This window comes from Xenopus laevis, chromosome 5S (assembly GCF_017654675.1).
Source record: "Xenopus laevis strain J_2021 chromosome 5S, Xenopus_laevis_v10.1, whole genome shotgun sequence".
NCBI classification, from domain to species: domain Eukaryota; kingdom Metazoa; phylum Chordata; class Amphibia; order Anura; family Pipidae; genus Xenopus; species Xenopus laevis.
The window spans coordinates 35,417,981-35,439,543 of record NC_054380.1 but is presented as its reverse complement, the minus strand read 5'-3'; the positions used below and the strand labels follow the sequence as shown (position 1 = coordinate 35,439,543).

At 39.2% G+C, this 21,563-nt stretch overlaps 2 protein-coding genes across 3 annotated transcripts in view; both read left to right on the top strand.

Annotated features, from left to right (window-relative positions):
* Positions 1-2,739, top strand: part of wtap.S (WT1 associated protein S homeolog) — a 29,525-nt gene extending 26,786 nt beyond the window's left edge. For both annotated transcript variants that reach the window (XM_018265180.2, XM_018265181.2), the window contains exon 8: positions 1,506-2,739. In XM_018265180.2, coding sequence (XP_018120669.1) covers positions 1,506-2,080 — 575 coding nt within the window. In that variant the 3' untranslated portion in view covers positions 2,081-2,739. The remainder of the gene's footprint in view (positions 1-1,505) is intronic.
* Positions 2,740-7,891: 5,152 nt separating this feature from the next.
* On the top strand, positions 7,892-20,156 carry MGC81403 (uncharacterized protein). The gene is given in 9 exon segments (NM_001091193.1): positions 7,892-8,077; positions 11,113-11,247; positions 12,610-12,791; positions 13,889-14,006; positions 15,197-15,340; positions 15,423-15,545; positions 17,090-17,244; positions 18,672-18,782; positions 19,676-20,156. Coding segments are annotated over 9 exon segments (1,197 nt in total). The 5' UTR covers positions 7,892-8,022; the 3' UTR covers positions 19,850-20,156.
* The last annotated feature ends 1,407 nt before the right edge of the window (positions 20,157-21,563 follow it).

Here is a 21,563-nt window from a genome sequence, read left to right as displayed (position 1 = left end):
TAGTAAACGATGCAATGTTTGCCCTGGTCTAGCTAGCAATAGCAATCAGATGTTTGATATTAGAACAGGTGATCAATACATGCTAAGTTGTTGCTTTTAGTGATGTGTGAACTCACGCCCACCAACACCTGGCTTTCCTCCTCTATAGACCCGTGCTGGCCTGCCCTGCTCATGTCACAAAAGGGGAGGAAGCCTTCCCGCCGGCTATAATGAATGGCACTCGCGACAATTCGTTTTCTGAAGTTGCCTCACGAGGAAACTTCGGGCGACCCTGTAAAATGAAGTGCTGCAAGTGCCACCCCACTGGCGATTTTTCATTATAGCCAGCGGGAAGGCAGTTCGGGGGGATTGTTGCCCCGAAGATGTGATTTGTCGCGGGGTGACTAATCACCCAAATCTGCCAGTGTGCCCTTACCCTAAGGGCAGGGAGGGCTTGCAGAAGCACTCAACCCAAACCCATCCTCGACCCACAAAAGGTGTGCCAAGGTTGGGCCCGCACATTACTAGCTGCTATGGGTGCTGTGCCCCTTTTACTGCATTAAAGTGTATAGTTAATTGTGTAAGAATTATATGCCTGCTTACTAAACGCGACATTCACAGAATTGTCATGAAACTATTCTTACATTTTAAAAATTTTAATTCTAAAAATGCCCATGCACGTGAATCATTTACTTGTTTTGTCTGGAATTTGGGGCAAATCTCAATGTACAAATGTATATTGACTGAAATAAGAGCAAAGAATTATATAAGGGGCAATATTTAACCATAGCTGGAAAGTTTACCCACGGCATTACAGACTAGTTTCACCTTGTTACTAGTACATGTAGGGTGTTGAGCCCCTGTGATGTATCTGCTAACGTAGTGGAGAGGATTTCAACACTAGGCCACAATGCAGATGCATTGACAGTGCTTTACAAGATGTTGGTGAAAATAAAGGACATTCCTCAGAAGTCTATCACTGTAGAAATGTCCTCTGAAACGTTCACTGTGTGACTCTTGTACACAACATCTTGTGGCTGAAAGAGCTAAAGCACTGTAGAAAAAGAGGGAAAAAAATGTATTGCTAAAAGTCTTTATCTTTTTTTTTTTATTTTTTTGTATTTTATTTTAAATAAAGCTAAATGGTTTATAAATGTGTTCCCTGGGTATATATTTTATGCATATTTATTACAAAACGAGTACCTCCGTGAATTATATTATTATATGGCTTACTGCAATATTTGTGACCAGTTTTAAATATATCAGTCTGTTCTGACTCATTATGGGTCTTGTAGGGTTCTATCCGTTGTTCTCCTGGACAAAGAAATGACATCACTGAGCACTGACTATAACTGATAACATCACCAAGCTCAATTTACAGAATATGTTTTGGGTCTTGTGTGTTATAATCCTATTAACACATGGTATATTCCCTTCAATTGTTGGTACAGCAAGCAGCATTTGTTTTATTTCAGTGATCATAAATGTGTGTGCAATTTATTGGTCTTTTTTTTTATTGAATACAGAACTAAATGACTTCATCATTCAGCTTGATGAGGAGGTGGAAGGAATGCAGAGTACAATCTTAGTTCTGCAGCAACAGCTAAAAGACTCCCGCCAGCAGTTATCTCGGTTCCAACAACAGATGCAAACATCTGGTAACAGGACTCCTGCATCAGAACCCAAGGATGAGGGCGAGACTTCTGGAAAGGATTGTGGCCGCATACAAAATGGACCAAGTAATGGTGGCGCTTCCCATCAGAGAACACACAACTCAGGTGGTCTTTATAGGGAGGGCAGTAGCACCGAAGAGGATTTCTCAGCCTCCCCTATCAATGAGGGAAAGCTCTCAAACCACTCAGACGAGAGAACTAGTAGAGGTGGGAGCAGCTATATCAATCAGCTTAGTACTGGGTATGAAAGTGTAGATTCCCCAACTGGCAGTGAGAACTCTCTAACTCACCAGTCCAATGACACAGACTCTAATCATGACTCCCAGGAGGAGAAGCCAGTGAGTGGGAAAGGCAATAGAACTGTAAGCTCCCGTCACCTTCAAAATGGTTTGGACTCCAGTGTAAATGTACAGGGTTCTGTTTTGTGAAAACAACAAAAAAAAAACTTACATACATTTTGAACTTTTTTTTATACGTCATTTAATTTCAGAGAACATTTTTTTTTGTCCAGAAATCCAACATTCTTTTGTCACAAAATTGCCTTCCTTAGGATTTGTTTCTGCATTGTTGCTTGATGTAATACCTCTGCCAATTTGGACATTTTAACAGTTAATTATGTTGTTCCTAAAATATCTATTTGTGCTCACCAGTTGCTTTTTTTGGAGGTCAAGGAACAATGTTAAGCTCCAAACATTAACAATGACTGTACAAATGTTATTACCTAAAACCTTTGCTGTGTAAGGGCACAATCCCCCCAGTTCATCATTTTACTTAGACCTAAATAACAATTTGGTATTGTGAGGGTTTGGCTGCCAAAGTTTCCCCAGTAATGTAGTTTTTTTCACCAAATTTGGACACCTAGATATGTCCTGTGGTAGTTTGTGTTAATCATTGTTTTCTTTTTCATCTTCAATGACACATTTGTACATATCTTATTTTTCTTCTATAGATGGCTGAATGTTTGAGACTTGTGCATAGTTACTCAGTTTGAAGAACTGTTGTACCTTGTTCATGCATATGCCTCTGTGACTCCAATATTACCTTGCCTGTACTGACCAAACCAAAATAAAGATTTTTAATTACGCCATTACACAGTTTCGTCTCTCGTACACAAAGTCTATGAAGGTTTTCAGTGGTCCAGGCCATGATTAACATCATCTTGTAGTGGAAACCCAGAGTGGTGGAAGTTGCTTTAGATTTACCACTACAATATGGTATTCATTTAATGAAAGAATGCATTTTTATGATTGATGGCTTGCTATAACTTAGGTGGGGGTATGGCACTGCTCTACACGGGTCACAACTGCAGTATCTCGAAGCATTTGTACTCTCCTTCCAACCTGTTTAGAACATTGGCCAAGACCAGAAGCATTCGGTAGTAGGATTTGCCTGGCCAGAAGGCAATGGAGCCAAAAAAAGCAATATGTTGTATATTAAAGTTTTCATTTAAACAAAAAATGGATTTGTCTTATTGAGGTCAAAGTATTACAGGTATGGGGCCTGGTATCCAGAATACTTGGGACCTGGGGTTTTCCAGATAATGGATATTTCTATAATATATATCTCCATACCTTACATCTGCTAAAAATAATATAAACGTTAAAGAAACCCAATAGGATTGTTCTGCCACCAATAATATTCATTCTTATCTTAAAGAAATAGAAAAATTGCCAAGGCACAGTTTGCATTTAAAAATAATTACAAAAATTTGTTAGTACCACACTTTGGCTAAAGCATGTAAGCTCACGTGCCACACCAAGGCACCTTATACAGTGTGACTGAGAAGTAAGACCCCCAGCTCATTAACATACACCTTATAAATCATTCCCTGTTTTAAAGACTGGATGACATCTTTAGGCAATATTTGGCTACAATTTGTACACGAAACACAGAAAGAAATGTGTACTCGAAAATTCTAACACATTCTAATTGTAGTTAGCATCAAGTATTTTTACAGAAAAAAGTTTTAAATTTTTGAATTATGTGTTTAAAGGCGAACTATCGTGAAAATGAAAATTTAATATAAGCTTCAGCATACTTAAATAAGAATACAATTAAAAATGATGTACTGTTTCTAAAATAATCAAGTTTATGCTCACTATCTCTCAGCATCTGTTTCTCTTCATTCTCTCTTCATTCAGGGGTTGGGTGTCATATTCATTGAGAGATCCAATATATCTTATAGGGAGGCTCCTTTTGTCTAGATGTATTGGATCTCACCATCACCAGACATCATGTCTCTACACGTGGAATTTGTGCAAAAGACAGTTATTTTGTTTGTACTGGAATCAGTTATTTGAATGGGCTCTTAGTTCATCTGCTAGGAAAGTAAGCCCCCCCCTATAAGATATACTGGATCTAACTGTCAATGAATATCTGATACCCAGACAGAATGAAGAGAAACAGATGCTGAGAGAGGGATAGTGAATGTGAACTTGATTATTTCAGAAATAGTACATCGTTTTTAGTTGATTGTATTTAGAAAGTTTCTTATTTCCGTGTGATGAAGCTTATATTAAATTTCCATTTTAGCCATAGTTCTCCTTTAAACTGGAGTCTATGGGAGAAAACCTGTAATTCAGAGCTTTCTAGGTAATGTACAAATACTCACAATTTTTTTGAATTTAAAACCAATTTGAATGTGAGATTTATCACACCATGACCATGGAAACCGTTCTGATTTGATACTTTGCCACCTAAAACCTGACATTCATGTAGAAGTCACTGGCAGAGGTCACTTGATCCAGTAACAGTAAGTTCATGTAAGTAAAGCCCCTTAATTAATACAAAGTAATGCTGCTGTTGTGCTTTTCACAGCCAGCAGCCCTATGCCTATTTAGTTACCCCCACTAACACACAACCTCACTTAGGTTCATCCTGCACAGTCTTGTTCATTATCTAAGTCATACAGTGGTGTGAAAAACTATTTGCCCCCTTCCTGATTTCTTATTCTTTTGCATGTTTGTCACACAAAATGTTTCTGATCATCAAACACATTTAACTATTAGTCAAAGATAACACAAGTAAACACAAGTAAACACAAAATGCAGTTTTTAAATGAGGGTTTTTATTATTTAGGGAGAAAAGAAATCCAAACCTGTGTGAAAAAGTAATTGCCCCCTGAACCTAATAACTGGTTGGGCCACCCTTAGCTGCAATAACTGCAATCAAGCGTTTGCGATAACTTGCAATGAGTCTTTTACAGCGCTCTGGAGGAATTTTGGCCCACTCATCTTTGCAGAATTGTTGTAATTCAGCTTTATTTGAGGGTTTTCTAGCATGAACCGCCTTTTTAAGGTCATGCCACAACATCTCAATAGGATTCAGGTCAGGACTTTGACTAGGCCACTCCAAAGTCTTCATTTTGTTTTTCTTCAGCCATTCAGAGGTGGATTTGCTGGTGTGTTTTGGGTCATTGTCCTGCTGCAGCACCCAAGATCGCTTCAGCTTGAGTTGATGAACAGATGGCCGGACATTCTCCTTCAGGATTTTTTGGTAGACAGTAGAATTCATGGTTCCATCTATCACAGCAAGTCTTCCAGGTCCTGAAGCAGCAAAACAACCCCAGACCATCACACTACCACCACCATATTTTACTGTTGGTATGATGTTCTTTTTCTGAAATGCTGTGTTACTTTTACGCCAGATGTAACGGGACGCGCACCTTCCAAAAATTCAACTTTTGTCTCGTCGGTCCACAAGGTATTTTCCCAAAAGTCTTGGCAATCATTGAGATGTTTTTTAGCAAAATTGAGACGAGCCTTAATGTTCTTTTTGCTTAAAAGAGGTTTGCGCCTTGGAAATCTGCCATGCAGGCCGTTTTTGCCCAGTCTCTTTCTTATGGTGGAGTCGTGAACACTGACCTTAATTGAGGCAAGTGAGGCCTGCAGTTCTTTAGATGTTGTCCTGGGGTCTTTTGTGGCCTCTCGGATGAGTTGTCTCTGCGCTCTTGGGGTAATTTTGGTCGGCCGGCCACTCCTGGGAAGGTTCACCACTGTTCCATGTTTTTGCCATTTGTGGATAATGGCTCTCACTGTGGTTCGCTGGAGTCCCAAAGCTTTAGAAATGGCTTTATAACCTTTGAAATTGAACTCAGGTGTGATAAACCACAGTTAAGTTATTTTTAACAAGGGGGGCAATCACTTTTTCACACAGGCCCATGTAGATTTGGAGTTTTTTTCTCCCTTAATAACGTAAACCTTCATTTAAAAACTGCATTTTGTGTTCAATTATGTTATCTTTGACTAATAGTTAACGGTTTTTGATGAGCAGAAACATTTAAGTGTGACAAACATGCAAAAGAATAAGAAATCAGGAAGGGGGCAAATAGTTTTTCACACCACTGTAGCTTAGACATTTGGACATTTCTGGACATGGGTTCCTGGGCTGCCTGATGCCAGAAAGTGCTTATGATCTGTACACTGGAAAAGCTTGATTCACAAGCGGGTGCCAATATTTTAGTTACTCCTAGTGAATCCAATCTCCACATTTTCTCATGTGCTGGTGCCTGTTTTAGGGGGAAAAATGCCAGAGAAAAATGTAACATGGTGATGTGCTGCCAATTTTTCAGATTTTACTCTAATGTGAATGGGGAAGGCAGATAAGACTGTGGCATGGCAATAGGTTACATTCTTTTCCCTGGACTCTGGGATTGGATTCACCAGGGCAGGGGGGCCTATAGCAGACCATGTGTGGAGAGTCCCGACATTTTTTTTCCGGCGGAGATTGGTCGTTTGGTCGATCGGACAGGTTTGATTTTGTCCTGACCGATCCCGCCAGAGCCCATTGCGCTCTCATCGTAATCTGATCATTCGGCCATATGGCCGAACGTTCAGATTCCCACGATATAGCCATGCCCATTAGTGGCATATCGGGGAAAGATTGGCTCGTTTGGTGATGTCGCCAAACGAGTGGATCTTTTCGTCTATGGCCACCTTAACATATTGGCAACCAGCTTTAAATCAGGCGTTCTCAGTGTAAAGAAGGCAGTGCTGCTCCAGGTCTGATAATCAACTGGTTGCTGCTACATTGTATAACCACCCTCCTTAGGGCAAAGTCAGACGTGGCATTTTTACATTGCGTTTTTAAAAATGTACAGCCGAGCCTAAAGATGCACATAATGAAGCCCTATTGAGAAAAATGGAATATGTACTATAGCAATTCCTTCAGTTCACTTGCGAGCCAACATCCACTACAAGACAACAGTATTTGCGTTTTTAAGCAAAAACACCAATACGCCAAGGTAACACCATATTATTGAACTCTATGGGATCCACAGGTATGGAAATACAGTATACTTTGCTAAAATACACTGCATTTTTTAAAAATGGTTGCCAAACTCTCGAAAGATGGATTTCGCATATACGTATTTATGACGTATGCTGGAGACTTAATTACGTTGCGTATTGACAAGCAGTACGGCTACATTCTGCCTGTAAATTGTTTTCCACTTCCACAAAAAAAACAGAAAACCGCAGGCTGAAAAACGCATATTTTCAGGTGTGTGTGATTTCATTAAGTTTTTAAAAACGCAATGTAAAACGCCACACTTCGCTAACAGTTCCTTTTAGGGATGCACTGAATCCAGGATTCGGTTCGGGATTCGGCCAGGATTTGGCCTTTTTTAGCAGGATTCGGCCAAATCTTTCTGCTGAATCGAAACCTAATTTGCATATGCAAATTAGGGGTGGAGAGGGAAATCACATGACTTTCTGTAACAAAGCAAGGAAGTAACAAATGTTTTCCCCTTCACATCCCTAATTTACATATGCAAATTAGGATTCAATTCGGAATTTGGCCGAACCGTTCACAATGGATTCGAGGTTTTGGCCGAATCCAAAATAGTGGATTTGGTGCATCCCTAGTTCCTTTATAGAGTGGGTGCATGCTGCAGGTCTGGATCAACTACGACACCCATCACAAGGGGATTCAAATAGATGTAAATCCTTTTCATGATGAAATCCATTTCTTTTACCTTCTCTGTTTATCCCTTTTTAGTCCCAAGTAATGTGCCCATACTATTCCTGAGAAGAATATCTGACTTTTTCATTCAAGGACATTTCTTTGGACTGAAAAAAATACACTTTATTATAAATAGTATAATGCAACAAATAAAATCAGAGAACTACTATCCCCAGCACCTCCACCCAGCACAACCTGTATAGTAGCAACTACTTCCGTGATTGGCTACTTCCTGCTTGAAAGATTGCTACGCCCTCCCACATGATCTTTCTGGTCACATGGTATCGTGATGTCACCCGTTGGGCTTCTGAGGGCTCGGAACTTGACAGGCGCTTTGTCACACCACAGAGCTGTGTTATTTGGTGCGGGTGTAGAAGCTGTAGGGTTGCGGTGTTCGTGAGACGCCAGTATGAGCTCAAGTCAGGAAACAGTGGTCATTGTATCTGCAGCCCGCACGCCTATAGGTAAGGAACAAGGAAACACGGCTCAGGGATAGGGGAGAACAAGCAGCTCTGTATATATATAAGTGTAAATATGTCCGTATAATAAGCATGTGTGTAATTTCATGCAGAAACCTCAATGTGTATAGTCCTGCAGTGTGTGTGATTGTTTTAGTGATTTATCATTATTACATGTGCCTGTTGCCTGATAATGGCTCGTCCCCTCTGAGCCCAATTTCTTTTTATTATTCGAGTTTAATACATATGATTATATTGGCATACACTTGCTACTGTTTTCAGCGTGTGCCCTTATTCTGTTGGTTGAAATTGGGGCTCTAGAGGATGCTGGGAGCTGTAGTTCTACAACACCTTGCTCTATGGCCAGCTGCTGTGATTTCACAGTTAACCCCCTTAGTTGCTGGCTAGTGAAAGTAGCCTTGTGTGAGGGGCAGCAGGTAGAACAATGTGGGGCTCACTTATCAACAATGGGCACATTTGCCCACAGGCACTATTCCATTGCAATTATTGTTAACCTGCAGTTGAATATAAATCACTGATTGGTATTCGTGTTATTGGTAACAGCCCATGGGCAAATGCCCAGTGTTGATAAATGAGCCCCAGTGAGTGTTAGTGTGAGAGTACAGTGAAGGAATAGGACTCCCAGATCAGCCTGGAACCCAGTGGATATTTGTGGGATAACACATATTTGCGATGTACTAATTGACTGTATTTAAAGTATATGTTCCTCCTCCCTATATACAGTGAATAAGTACTCCCTCTTGTAAAATATAAGGATATTATAAGTTACCGAGGAGTTTCATGACCATATAAATTTTTTTTATACAGTTCATGGACCCCCGAGGTAACGTCTAATATCCTCATATTTCACAACTAGGGGTACTTTATCTATTATAGCACACAAATTTCAGTGAGTCATGTGACAGAAATGACCTCAGAACTCACCGTTTATAACTGATGACATCAGAACTCACCGTTTATAAGGATATAATTTACAAGATATTCATGGCTTTTGTGTATTATATATATATGTGTGTGTGTATTTTATATCTATATATATATATCTCTGAAGAAGGCTCGAGTACAGGAGCCGAAACGTTGCAATAAATCTTTTTTATTTTTTTGCACCTTATAAGTCCTGTGTGTGCGGTTTTTCGTTGTTTTATATATGTATGTATGTATGTATGTATGTATGTATGTAACTTGGGTTCTAAACTGTCAGCTGCTGCCAAAGCCCAGCTACCAGTTGTGTAATCCAAAGCAGCAGCAGCCAGTGAGGCCGAGGATTCTGATGCCCCATTTACAATTCTCTCCTCTCTGACTAACGGCAAAACAGCTCCATGTGGAACGGTGGGAGGAGTAGTGATTCTCATCCGTCGTCCCCTTTCAGCTCTCCTTCTGATTGGCTGGACACTGTAGAACCATATCAGGGGACTGCATGATGATTGGATGGATGGTAATATTCCAGAGATCTGCTCAGCACTGTGATTGCCTGGCAGATACAAGACTTGGCTCTGATTGGCTGGATTCAGCACGGCTGTCTGGGTTGTGAATGCAAGGAGGCGGAGTTTGGCTACACACCCACTTTTCTCCTCTTGCCCTGGTGCCTGGTTGTGTGGTTTTTTTTTTTGCTTGCCATATGAAGAGCTTATGTAATTTTCTCTCCAAAGTGAAGTACACTTTATACAAACTTCTACCAATTTGTTTCCCTGCAGAATAACATGTAACTTTATATCCTTTTTCATATAAAAGCTAATAAAAATCACCGATTTTAATAATGGAGACAAAGTCGGCTGTAAAGTATAGTTATAGTCACTTAGTACAGCAAGTAAAATGTTAATGATACCGTTGCTTTAAGATTCCAGTTTTATGGGGACAATTCCAGTGTGTGCCTGTGCTGCTTTCCCGGGGGCGTAGTGTGTATTTCTTCACTGTGCCCTGGTATTATCCTGTAGTGCAGAATTCCCTTCTTGGTTTCTTAGCTGTTCTTTTGTTTTGTAGACAATACAATAAATGTATGTATTTAATGAATCTTTTGTAAGCAATATAATAAATTTACCTTTGTCAGATGATTATTTATATATATATATATATATATATATATATATATATATATATATATATATATATATATATATATATATATATATATATATATAATATATCAGAAATAAGGACATCTGTATTTGTGTTTTTTCATTATTTCCATCCCAGTGTTTTATTCTCTTTATAAATCCCCTTAATATGAACAGAATTATTTAAGGTGAGGCTTGCGTTAGTTAAATAACTCATGATCTTACCCCACTGTAAGTTTCACATTATATTTTTCCCCATTTGCAGTACAGACAAAAAAGTGGTCATTTACACCCGCTAGGGCAGTTGTGGTTGCGCAGATTTCCCCACAGTCAATTAAACAAAGGTCAGGATATAGGTTGACTTTTCAGAAGAATAGATGCTGCAGGGAGGGTGCTTGGAGGTGGGGCATTGTAGGAGGACTAGGGTTTAGTAAGTTTGCTGCTTCAAAGGAAAACGATACCGCTCAAAAACTATATTACATAAAACAGCTCATATGTAATACTCTGTTTCATGTAAATAGACAATTTTCATAATAATATACTTTTTTAGTAGTATGTGCCATTGAGTAAACATAAATAGAAAATTGCCATTTTAAAAAATAAGGGCCGCCCCCGGGATCTTATGATTTACGGTGCATACAAACATACCAAACATGTTAGGTCACATGAGCCAATTAACAGACAGAGTTCTGTCCTATGCTTCTACACTTCTTCCTGTTACAGTAAGAGCTGCAGTATTTCTGGTCAGGTGATCTCTGAGGCAACACACATATCTGATATAAACTATCTGTTGCTCAAGTATTCATTTTGGGGGTATAGTTTTCCTTTAAGGTGATGAGCCCACAAGTAAATGGTTTTTGTCCATTTGCCTGCTTTTTCTTGTGCTAAATAACTTTGAATATATGCTAAAGCTGATTAAAATGTGATATTAAAATGAATACATACAATGTATGTTCTACATTTTAGGTTCATTTAATGGTGCCCTATCTACTTTACCTGCCCATACTCTGGGCTCTACTGTTATCAGGGAAGTTTTGAAGAGAGCCTCCATTCAGCCAGAAGAAGTGTCCGAGGTGGTATTTGGCCAAGTTCTTACTGCAGGTAAATGACAAGGAGGGCATTCCATTAAATATCCTCTACCTGTACGCTATCACCTAATTATAAAAAGTGCGGCAAAACAGTAGATGCTATACTTATTATGTTATATTTTTGCATGTGTATAGAAGGAAGTGTATAGAGCAATGTTAATAAAACTCCCCAACTGTTGGGAAATACAGTACACACTTCCTCATTCATTTACTGGAGGCTTTGAGCTTTTTCTGTAAATACCTTACATTGAATTTCTTGGCCTGCCTGAGGTCTATTTACATTTAAGCAAAAGCTGAAAGTCCACATGTTGATCTGCAGATGACTGGCACATTTCCAGGCTCCTGTACTTAGCCTGACAGGCGCCAATCAAGTGAAACCAATCATGTCGGTGGAGGTGATTTCAGACACTGAGTATTTGGGCTACTTTAAAGCATGGCGCTCAAAGGGGAACTATCTGGAAAATTATAATTTAATATAAGCTTCAGCATACCGAAATAAAAACGTTCTAAATACAATCAATTATATATTCTGTACCGTTTAGTATATGTTCACTATCCCTCTCTCCGCATCTGTTTCTCTTCATTCTGTCTTAATGCAGCAGTTGGGTGTCAGACATTCATTGACAGTTAGATCCAATATATCTCTAGCAGATTTATTAGAGCTCACTCAAATAACTGATTCCAGTACAAGGTAAATCTAACAAAATAACTGCCTTTTGCACAAATTCTGCATGTAGAGAGACATGATGTCTGGTGATTTTAACAGAGTAAGCTCTTAATATATCTTCTAGGCAAAAGGAGCTCCCCTATAAGATATATTGGATCTAACTGTTTGATTATCTGACACCGAACTCCTGCATAAAGATAAAATGAAAAGAAACAGATGCTGTGAGGGATAGTGAAGATGAATTTGATTATTTCAGAAACAGTACAGAATTTTTAATTGATTGTATTTAGAAAGTTTCTCATTTCAGTATGATGAAGCTTAAATTACATTTTCATTTTAGTGATAGTTTCCCTTTAATTATTCATTGTGCATTATTACACACATTTCACACTGCTGCATGACACAAACCACTTTTAATACACAATCATTCCAGTGTATTCTTGAAGCTGTTATTCAAATCTCCCCTTCTCTGAATACATGTACACTAAGTTAAAGTGCAACTTCAATATTGTGGCAACTTGAAACACAGGCTAAAGAATGTGGCACTATAGGAGGGTGACACCTATTAAGGGGTGGTGCTGTAAAGAGGGGACACTGCATGGCAGTTAAATACACTCTTTATAATGCCTTGTTTATTGATATATTGATGGCTCTCTAATATTGGAAAGCATTCTAATATACACTTGCAATGTGCTGTATATGTTACAGGTGCAGGACAGAACCCAGCTCGGCAAGCCAGTGTAGCTGCGGGTGTTCCTTACAGTATTCCAGCGTGGAGCTGCCAAATGATTTGTGGGTCTGGCCTAAAGGCAGTGAGCTTGGGGGCTCAGTCAATACAGACCGGGGAGGCTGATATTGTTGTGGCAGGTGGTATGGAGAGTATGAGTCAGGTGAGAAAATAGACTTCATTTAAATTTCTACGTATGTCTAACTTTGTCTGTGTAGTCTCTGCTTTTAAATTGGATGGATCGCCTTTCCACCTTTTTTAAAATGTATGTTTTTTTTAAAAAAAAAAAGGTTTCCCAGTTCAGCTGATTGAAATTGGGATTCTGACAGCTCAATTAAATTCTTAAATAAAATGACTCCATGTCAAACCTTAAAGGAAACCTATACCCCCAAAATTAATATTTAAGCAACAGATTATATCATATTAAGTGACATATTACAAGAATCTTACCAAACTGGTATAAATATTTAAGTAAATCTTGCCCTTTTATATTTTTTGTCTTGAACCACCATTTCGTGATGGTCCCTGTGCTGCCTCAGAGATCACCTGACCAGAAATACTACAGCTCTAACTGTAACCAAAAGAAGTGTTGAAGCAAAAGACAGAAATCTGTCTGTTAATTGGCTCATGTGACCTAACATGTATGGTTTGTTTGGTATGTTTGTGTGCACTGTGAATCATGCAATCCCAGGAGGCGGTCCTTATTTTTTCAAAATGGCAATTTTCTATTTAGGATTACTCAATGGCACATACTACTAAAAAAGTATATTATTATGAAAATGGTTTATTTACATGAAGCAGGGTTTTACACATGAGCTGTTTATGCAATATCTTTTTATAGAGACCTACATTTTTCAGGGGGTATAGTTTTCCTTTAATGACTTAAACGCAGCACAAGTCAGATACAGCCCTGGACACTTGCTGACTGGCAGATTTGGTGAAAAAGTAGTGATGTAACTGATCTACTTTTTAGCTATTACACCATTATCAGCAATAACCTTTAAATAAAGCATCTATAAAGAAAGAATTTTAATCCGATGGAAGAGCTCTGCAATACATCCATTGTAAGATATGGGTTTTTTTTCTCCTTATTTAAATGTCCATAAGAGAAGAAGAAAATGGTCCATCACCAAACAGCATGTCATTATTGGGCAGTTAAGGCTCCAAAGAAATATAATATGTATTTCATGAATTAAACTGACTGTAAAAGAACATGATTACATACTACTAAGAGCTGATGCCTTACATTTTCAATTTCAGGCTCCTCATTTAGTGCACATGAGAGCCGGGGTTAAAGCTGGTGATGTCGCCTTGCAGGACAGTATAATGTGTGATGGCCTAAATGATGCATTTTACAAGTATCACATGGGAATAACTGGTGAGAAACTCTTATTTCCAATTCTGTAGACCTTTGTGTGTGTTTTTTGTTTAGTAGGGGTTCTTCAAGTCTCAAGGTTAGCTGTTTGTGTTTCATTTGCAAACAGCCAATCAGAAACAGCTGGGTGGGATACAGTATGTAATACCATTGCTCAACTGAGGCACTTCCAAACAGCCCAAGGAAAGAGGATTCTGTTTCCGCTCAACAGCGTAAATGAGTGTTTTGATGTTAGTAGGATGAAGTCTTCCCGTGTATAGTTATCCTGAGAAGGATAATTGTCCTGTACCAGGGATGTGGTTGTTGAGATTCATTTTGTATGTTTGGCTACTCTTTAGATCAGTGATCCCCAACCAGTGGCTTGTAAACAATACATTGCTCACCAACCTCTTGGATGTTGCTCTCACTGGCCTCAAAGCAGGTGCTTATTTTTTGAATTCCAGGCGTGGAGACAAGTTATGGTTGCATGAAAACCATGTGTACTGGCAAATAGAGACTCCTGTAGACTGCCAATCCATATAGAGGCTACCAAATTGCCAATAACAATTTTGCACCGGCAGGGATTTTTTCATGCTTGTGTTGCTCCCCAACTCTTTTTACATTTAAATGTGGCTCACAGGTTTTGCACCGGCAGGGATTTTTTCATGCTTGTGTTGCTCCCCAACTCTTTTTACATTTAAATGTGGCTCACAGGTAAATAAGGGTGGGAACTATTGCCTTAGATCAGTGATGCCCAATCAGTGGCTCGTGAGCAACATGTTGCTCTCCAACCCCTTATATGTTGCTCCCAGTGGCCTCAAAGCAGGTGCTTATTTTTGAATTCCTGACATAAAGGCAAGTTTTATTTGGATAGAAACCATGTGTACTGCCAAACAGAACCTCCTGTTGGCATTAAGTCCACATAGGAGCTACCAATACCCAAGCACAACCCTATTTGGAAGCCCCAGGAACTTGTTGCATGTTTATGTTGCTCTCCGACATTATTTTACACTTGAATGTGGCTCACGAGTAAAAAAGGTTGGGGACCCCTGCCTTAGATAAAAGTGTTGAGTAATGAAATCGGATCTTGCACAAAGCAAGAACTTTGGTTAAACATAGATTTTATTCACACTTCTCATGTGCTAGTAATTGTATTCGATCCTATATTAGTTCATGCATATCTGACAATTACTTACATTGTTTTCATGTTGCAGCTGAAAATGTGGCCAAACAATGGCAAATAACCAGAGAGGAACAGGATCAGCTTGCTGTGCAGTCACAAAACCGAACTGAGGCAGCACAAAAAGCTGGTTATTTTGATAAAGAGATTGTGCCTGTTTCAGTTCCTTCTAGAAAAGGTATGTACATCAGGGATCAGTAAAAACTTTGGTGAGGGTGATATTGTAAATACCATCTAAATATACCCCCTCTTATTTGAAGGCCCTGTGGAGGTGAAAGTTGATGAGTTCCCCCGACATGGTAGTAATTTCGATGCAATGTCAAAATTAAAACCATATTTTCTGAAGGATGGAAGTGGAACAGTTACTCCAGCTAATGCCTCAGGTCAGTACATTTGGAACAGATTAAAATAAAGTAGCCTTGGAGGTATTCATATTGATTAACATGTAACTGCAAAATAAAGGTAACCCTAGAATATGTTATAAAGTTCATTTCTAACAAGTAGGACCATGTCACACGATGCTCCCCTTCTCTTTGACCTGAAGTCGGCAATCAGCACGTTCACAGAACAAACCTATCTCTGTCCTACGCTGATGCTTTGCTTTTCCAGTCTCATTGAGTAGAGCGAGGATGAAGAACACGGCTTCCAGCATAATAATCTAGCATCATAGGATATAAACACTCTAAAAACTTCAAAGTTAATAATGGAAAATTAAAGGGATAATGTCATGGAAAAACATGTTTTTTCCAAAACACATTAGTTAATAGTGCTGCTCCAGCAGAATTCTTCACTGAAATCCATTTCTCGAAAGAGCAAACAGATTTTTTTTATATTCAATTTTGAAATCTGACATGGGGCTAGACATTTTCCCCAGTCATGTGAATTGTGCCTGCACTTTAGGATGGAATTACTTTCTAGCAGGCTGTTGTTTCTCCTACTTAATGTAACTGAATCAGTCTCAGTGAGACTTGAGTGTTGTTCTTAAACTGGCCACAGATGCAAAGATCCAATTATACGAATCAACGTACGATCGGACTTCCCATCTCCCGACCTGCCACTAACCATTCCGATCAAGTACAAAAGAACAGATCAGCCGATGTTCTGCCCGACAGCAATCGTACGAAAGTTATGTCCGACCAAGCTATTGAACGTCTCCCTCTGAAAATCGTACTTCCCATTGTTCTGCCAATGGGCTGCTGGGGGGGAGGGGGTGATATCACTCCAACTTGCAGTACAGCAGTAAAGAGTGATTAAAGTTTATCAGAGCACAATTCACATGACTGGAGGCAGCTGGGAAATTGACAATATGTCTAGCCCAATGTCGGATTTCAAAATTGAATATAACAAAATCTGTTTGCACTTTTGAAAAATGGATTTCAGTGCAGAATTCTGCTTGAGCAGCTCTATTAACTGGTGCGTTTTGAAAAAAAACATGTTTTCCCATGACAGTATCCCTTTAAGTATAAGTAAGCTATAGTAGTCCACAGCATTGAGACAAGATTTCATGGGCAGGGATGTAGTACAGGTATCTGTGTTGTACAGGTCTGCTATCCACAAACTTGTTATCCAGAAAGCTTCAAATTATGGGAAGGTCAACTGCCATATACTCCATTTTAATCAACTTGAATATAATGAATCCTTATTGGAGACAAAACAATGCTATTGGGTTTAATTAATGTTTACATTATTTTCTAGTAGACTTTAGGTTTGTTGATAAAAACTACAGAAAGATCCCTTTTCCAGAAAACACTTGGTCTTGAGCACTCGGGATAACATGTCCCATACCTGTATTTGGTCAAGCACATGTTCTGCTTTTTATTGTACCTCGTTCATTGCTTTTAATTTATGATTATCAAATGCATGCCACAAGCTGTCTCAAACAATGCATTTTATGACACTTTCTGTTCCATGTACCTATGTTATTCAGGTATCAATGATGGAGCAGCAGCTGTAGTTCTAATAAAGGAGTCTGAAGCAAGACACAGGGGTCTGACTCCAATGGCACGGATAGTCTCCTCAGGGCAAGTAGGCTTGGATCCCTCCATCATGGGAGTTGGGCCTATTGCTGCAATTAGAAAAGCAGTGAGTAATCAATTTTCGTTAACATATTGCTAATTATTTTAGTATTCTTAGAAATGTACTGTATTTCAGAGCTTTTTGATTATTTATTGCTATGTATTTAATCTCTCCGTGGGTAACCAGTTGTGTTACTATATTAGTATGTTAAAGGGATACTGTCATGGGAAAAAATGTTCTTTTCCAAACGCATCAGTTAATAGTGCTGCTCCAGCAGAATTCTGCACTGAAATCAGTTTCTCAAAAGAGCAAAGAGATTTTGACATGGGGCTACACATATTGTCAGTTTCCCAGCTGCCCCCAGTCATGTGACCTGTGCTCTGATAAACTTCAGTCACTCTTTACTGCTGTACTGCAAGTTGGAGTGATATCACACCTTCCCTCCCCCTCCTCCCAGCAGCCTAACAGAACAATGGGAAGGTAACAAGATAGCAGCTCCCTGACACAAGATAACAGCTGCCTGGTAGATATAAGAACAACACTCAATAGTAAAATCCAGGTCCCACTGAGACACATTTAGTTACATTGAGTAGGAGAAACGGCAGCCTGCCAGAAAGCAGTTCCATCCTAAAGTGCTGACTCATTCTGAAAGCACATGACCAGGCAAAATGAGCTGAGATGGCTCCTACACACCAATATTACAACTAAAAAATACACTTTCTGGTTCAGGAATGACATTTTTATATGGTAGAGTGAATTATTTGCAGTTTAAACAGTGTAATTTAGAAATAAAAGCTACATCCTAAAAAGCATAACAGGATCCATTTAAGAGTCAAATGCAATCAATACATTTTATTTAAGATGCACCATTTTGTAATTATTCAATTTACTGTTAAGTTGTTCTCTGTATCATTACTAAAGCAAATAGGATTCTCGTGGAAAAGCAATTGGCCTGCCCTATATGATTACAATTTAAAATAAAAGGTGTGGGGAAGACTAGAAACAAGCAAATTATCAGAGCTCATCCCATCGTATGTGTAAATGGGTCACTGAGCCTCTATCAAGGGAAGCTGTCACTTAAATGTCCCATTTCAAAATCACACAAAGTCTCACATAATGTGGGACTGAACAACTGGAACCACAAGGTGGACTGGAAGTAGGATTGTCACCATTTCTGGAAAATAATACAGACCTTCCTATATTCTTGCCTTTTTTCCTATTAATAACATTGGCATCATTTTTACCAACCAGGCCGGCAAAATACCAGTCAGGTGGCAACCCTAGCCAGAAGCCCATCCCAATTCCCCTAACTTGGGATTTTCATGCCAGTTTAAAATCTTTCTTTTAGAAGTGGAACTTATTTTTAACTTTCAAAACCTGTTTTCTAATCTCCGTAAATAGACAATAAAGGAAAATGGTGCAACTGATGGCATCAGCACCACTGGCTTTATTTGTCAGCAGTTCTCTTCTTTACCTTTTGTTATTCTTGATAGGTTGAAAAGGCAGGCTGGAGCCTTGATGAGATCGATTTATTTGAAATAAACGAGGCCTTTGCAGCTCAAGCTCTGGCAGTGGTTAAAGACCTGGGCCTAAACCCAGAAAAAGTAAGTTTTGTCTAATGGCATCCTATGATTATGGCACATATTATATACCATATTTTTTAGTAATGTGGGTTGTGTATAATTAGTAGTTGTGAAGTTTTGTTTACTGTGTATTTTATTTTTGTGTAAGGCCTGATACAAACCTTTACTGACACATTGTAGCTGTGGTGTAAATTCAGTTTTTTTTTTTTTTTCTGGTCTGAAAGGCGGCTGCAGTGGGTGTGTCAGACTCCAATCAGATGGGTGGGGCCTGAGGCAGCCCTATTTGCACTAATGCATTTTAGGTTTACCAAATACCCTGCCACAAGGTAGAGTCCTGCATCGGGTCCCCATGGAATACCCACAAAGTGGTCGGGTTGCAGGCAAAAATTCCCCAATTCCTTGGTCATTTAGTCAGTCCGCGTGTAACCTGGCTGCATACCCAACAAAGGTGTGGGCTTGATCCCATCCTTGTGGTTCTTCTAGTATTTAAAATATTTTGGGAAGATTTGGCACCGGAGTGACATCACTTCCAGGCAAATATGATGTCACTTCCGGTTTCACATGTACACCTGGTCGGAAGGTTAGTTGGCCTATTGTGGGTCGGGTATTGGAAACATGCGTGTCAAATTGCAAGTTTGGGTTGCGGGTACTGGTTTAAAAAAAAATGGACCCGCACTGGGCTCAAAATCGTACCCAGTGGATGTCTATTGGCCGGAGTATGAAAATCCACAAATTTCAGTGTTTTCAAAACTCTAAATAGTTGCCATGATGATGCAGTAAGCGAGCATTTCAGTATTTTAGGAGAACATTTTGCAATTTCAGGGGTATTTCATACACAGAATACACATTAAGGTGAATCCGCAAACTTGATTGGTTTAAAAAGCTTGTCCAATTCCTTTCTTGTTTTTACACAGGTCAACTGTCAAGGTGGAGCTGTGGCCCTCGGTCACCCTCTTGGAATGTCTGGTTGCCGAATTTTGGTCACTCTACTTTATGCCTTAGAAAGAACTGGTGGGAAAAAAGGAGTGGCTGCATTATGCATTGGAGGAGGAATGGGGATAGCCATGTGCATTGAACGAACTAATTGAATTTTTCCCATAACTAACGAGTGTAGGTGTTTTATTGTTCATCTGCACCCTTTGTACGTGGACACAACACTACAAACAAATGAAATGGGAATTGAAGAACATTCCATAGGAGGTCCAGCTATGATGCCACTGATAGCGTTTATTAGAAAATGACTTTGACCTTAAATCTTGCATTAAAAGCATTTGTGTTTTATTTAATACATACTGATGTCGATAGAATAATTGTGGCAGTTTTTGTTTTGCCCTCTAAATTGGCCTTTATGGAGGCTGTATACAATGTCTTTTAATAATAAACTTTAATAATCAATGTTCGTATTTATAGGCTTATGTGTTACTGGGTTATATTCCCCATACTCCACTGGCCAAACAAGCATTTAGCACCCCATCTTGTTCAAGCTCTGTTAATTTGCCTTGTCCTTGAAAGGGGGGGGTGTCTATAGTACACATTTTACTGAATCTAAAATGGGTACCCATGCCTTTCTGCTCCAAACTGAGTCGCAAGGCTTTCCCAAAATTGCCGGTTTTGGTGAAATATCTGAAAATTGCCTCAAAGCTTCAACTTTCCTGCATCATATCACCCATGTATCATTTCGTACCAAGGAAAAAGCACCCTAAATATGATTACCAGGGGTCCTCCAAACAGTTTGTTGCCCATTGTGCATAGGATTACCAAAGAGGCCCCAAAATGAAGTTAATGCATACAAATAGTCCTGTGGGTAAATTCAGCTAATAATAAATCAACACATTGACTGCAGTTTTTGTGGGGTAAAAACACAAATAGGTTTACCCCCCCGTAACCATATATTTTTGGAAAGTACAAATTCTATCGAATCTAAAATAGGCCTTTCTGCTCCAAACTACTGGCAAGGCTTTCCCAAAATTGGCAGTTTTGGTGAAATACCTGAAAATTGCTTAAACTTTCCAGCATCATATTGTCCATCTTTCATTACCAGCATAAAGCATCCTATATGAATGCCGGGGGTCTACTGAACTTGTTTTTCAGATTTACCAAGCTAGGTGGCATACATAAGGTGGCCATACACAGAGAGATCCGCTCATTTGGTGAAAACCATATACATAGTAAGTTAGGTTGAAAAAATAGACACACATTCATCAAGTTCAACCTTTTAACTTTTTTTAACCTGCCTGACTGCCAGTTGATCCAGAGTAAGACAAAACACCCCATCTGAATCCTTCCTGACTCCAAAATGGACTAGTCCCTGGATCAACTTGTACTATGAGCTACCTGTATTCCTTCACTTGCTAAAAAGCCATCCAACCCCCTTCTTAAAGCTATCTAATGTATCAGCCTGTACCACTGATTCAGCGAGTGAATTCCACATCTTCACAGCTCTAACTGTAAAATCCCCTTCTGAATATTTAGGCGGAACCTCTGTTCTTCTAAACGGAATGGGTGACCTCATGTCAGCTGGAAAGACCTACTGGTAAATAAAGCATTAGAGAGATTATTATATGATCCCCTTTATATTTACACATAGTCATCATATCACCCCTTAAGCGCCTCTTCTCCATCGTGAGCATCCCCAATTTGGCCAGTCTTTCCTCATAGCTAAGATTTTCAATACCTTTTACCAGCTTAGTTGCCCTTCTCTGTACCCTCTCTAATACAATAATGTCCTGTTTGAGTGGTGGAGACCAAAACTGTACGGCATATTCTAGATGGGGCCTTACAAGTGCTCTGTACAGTGGAAGA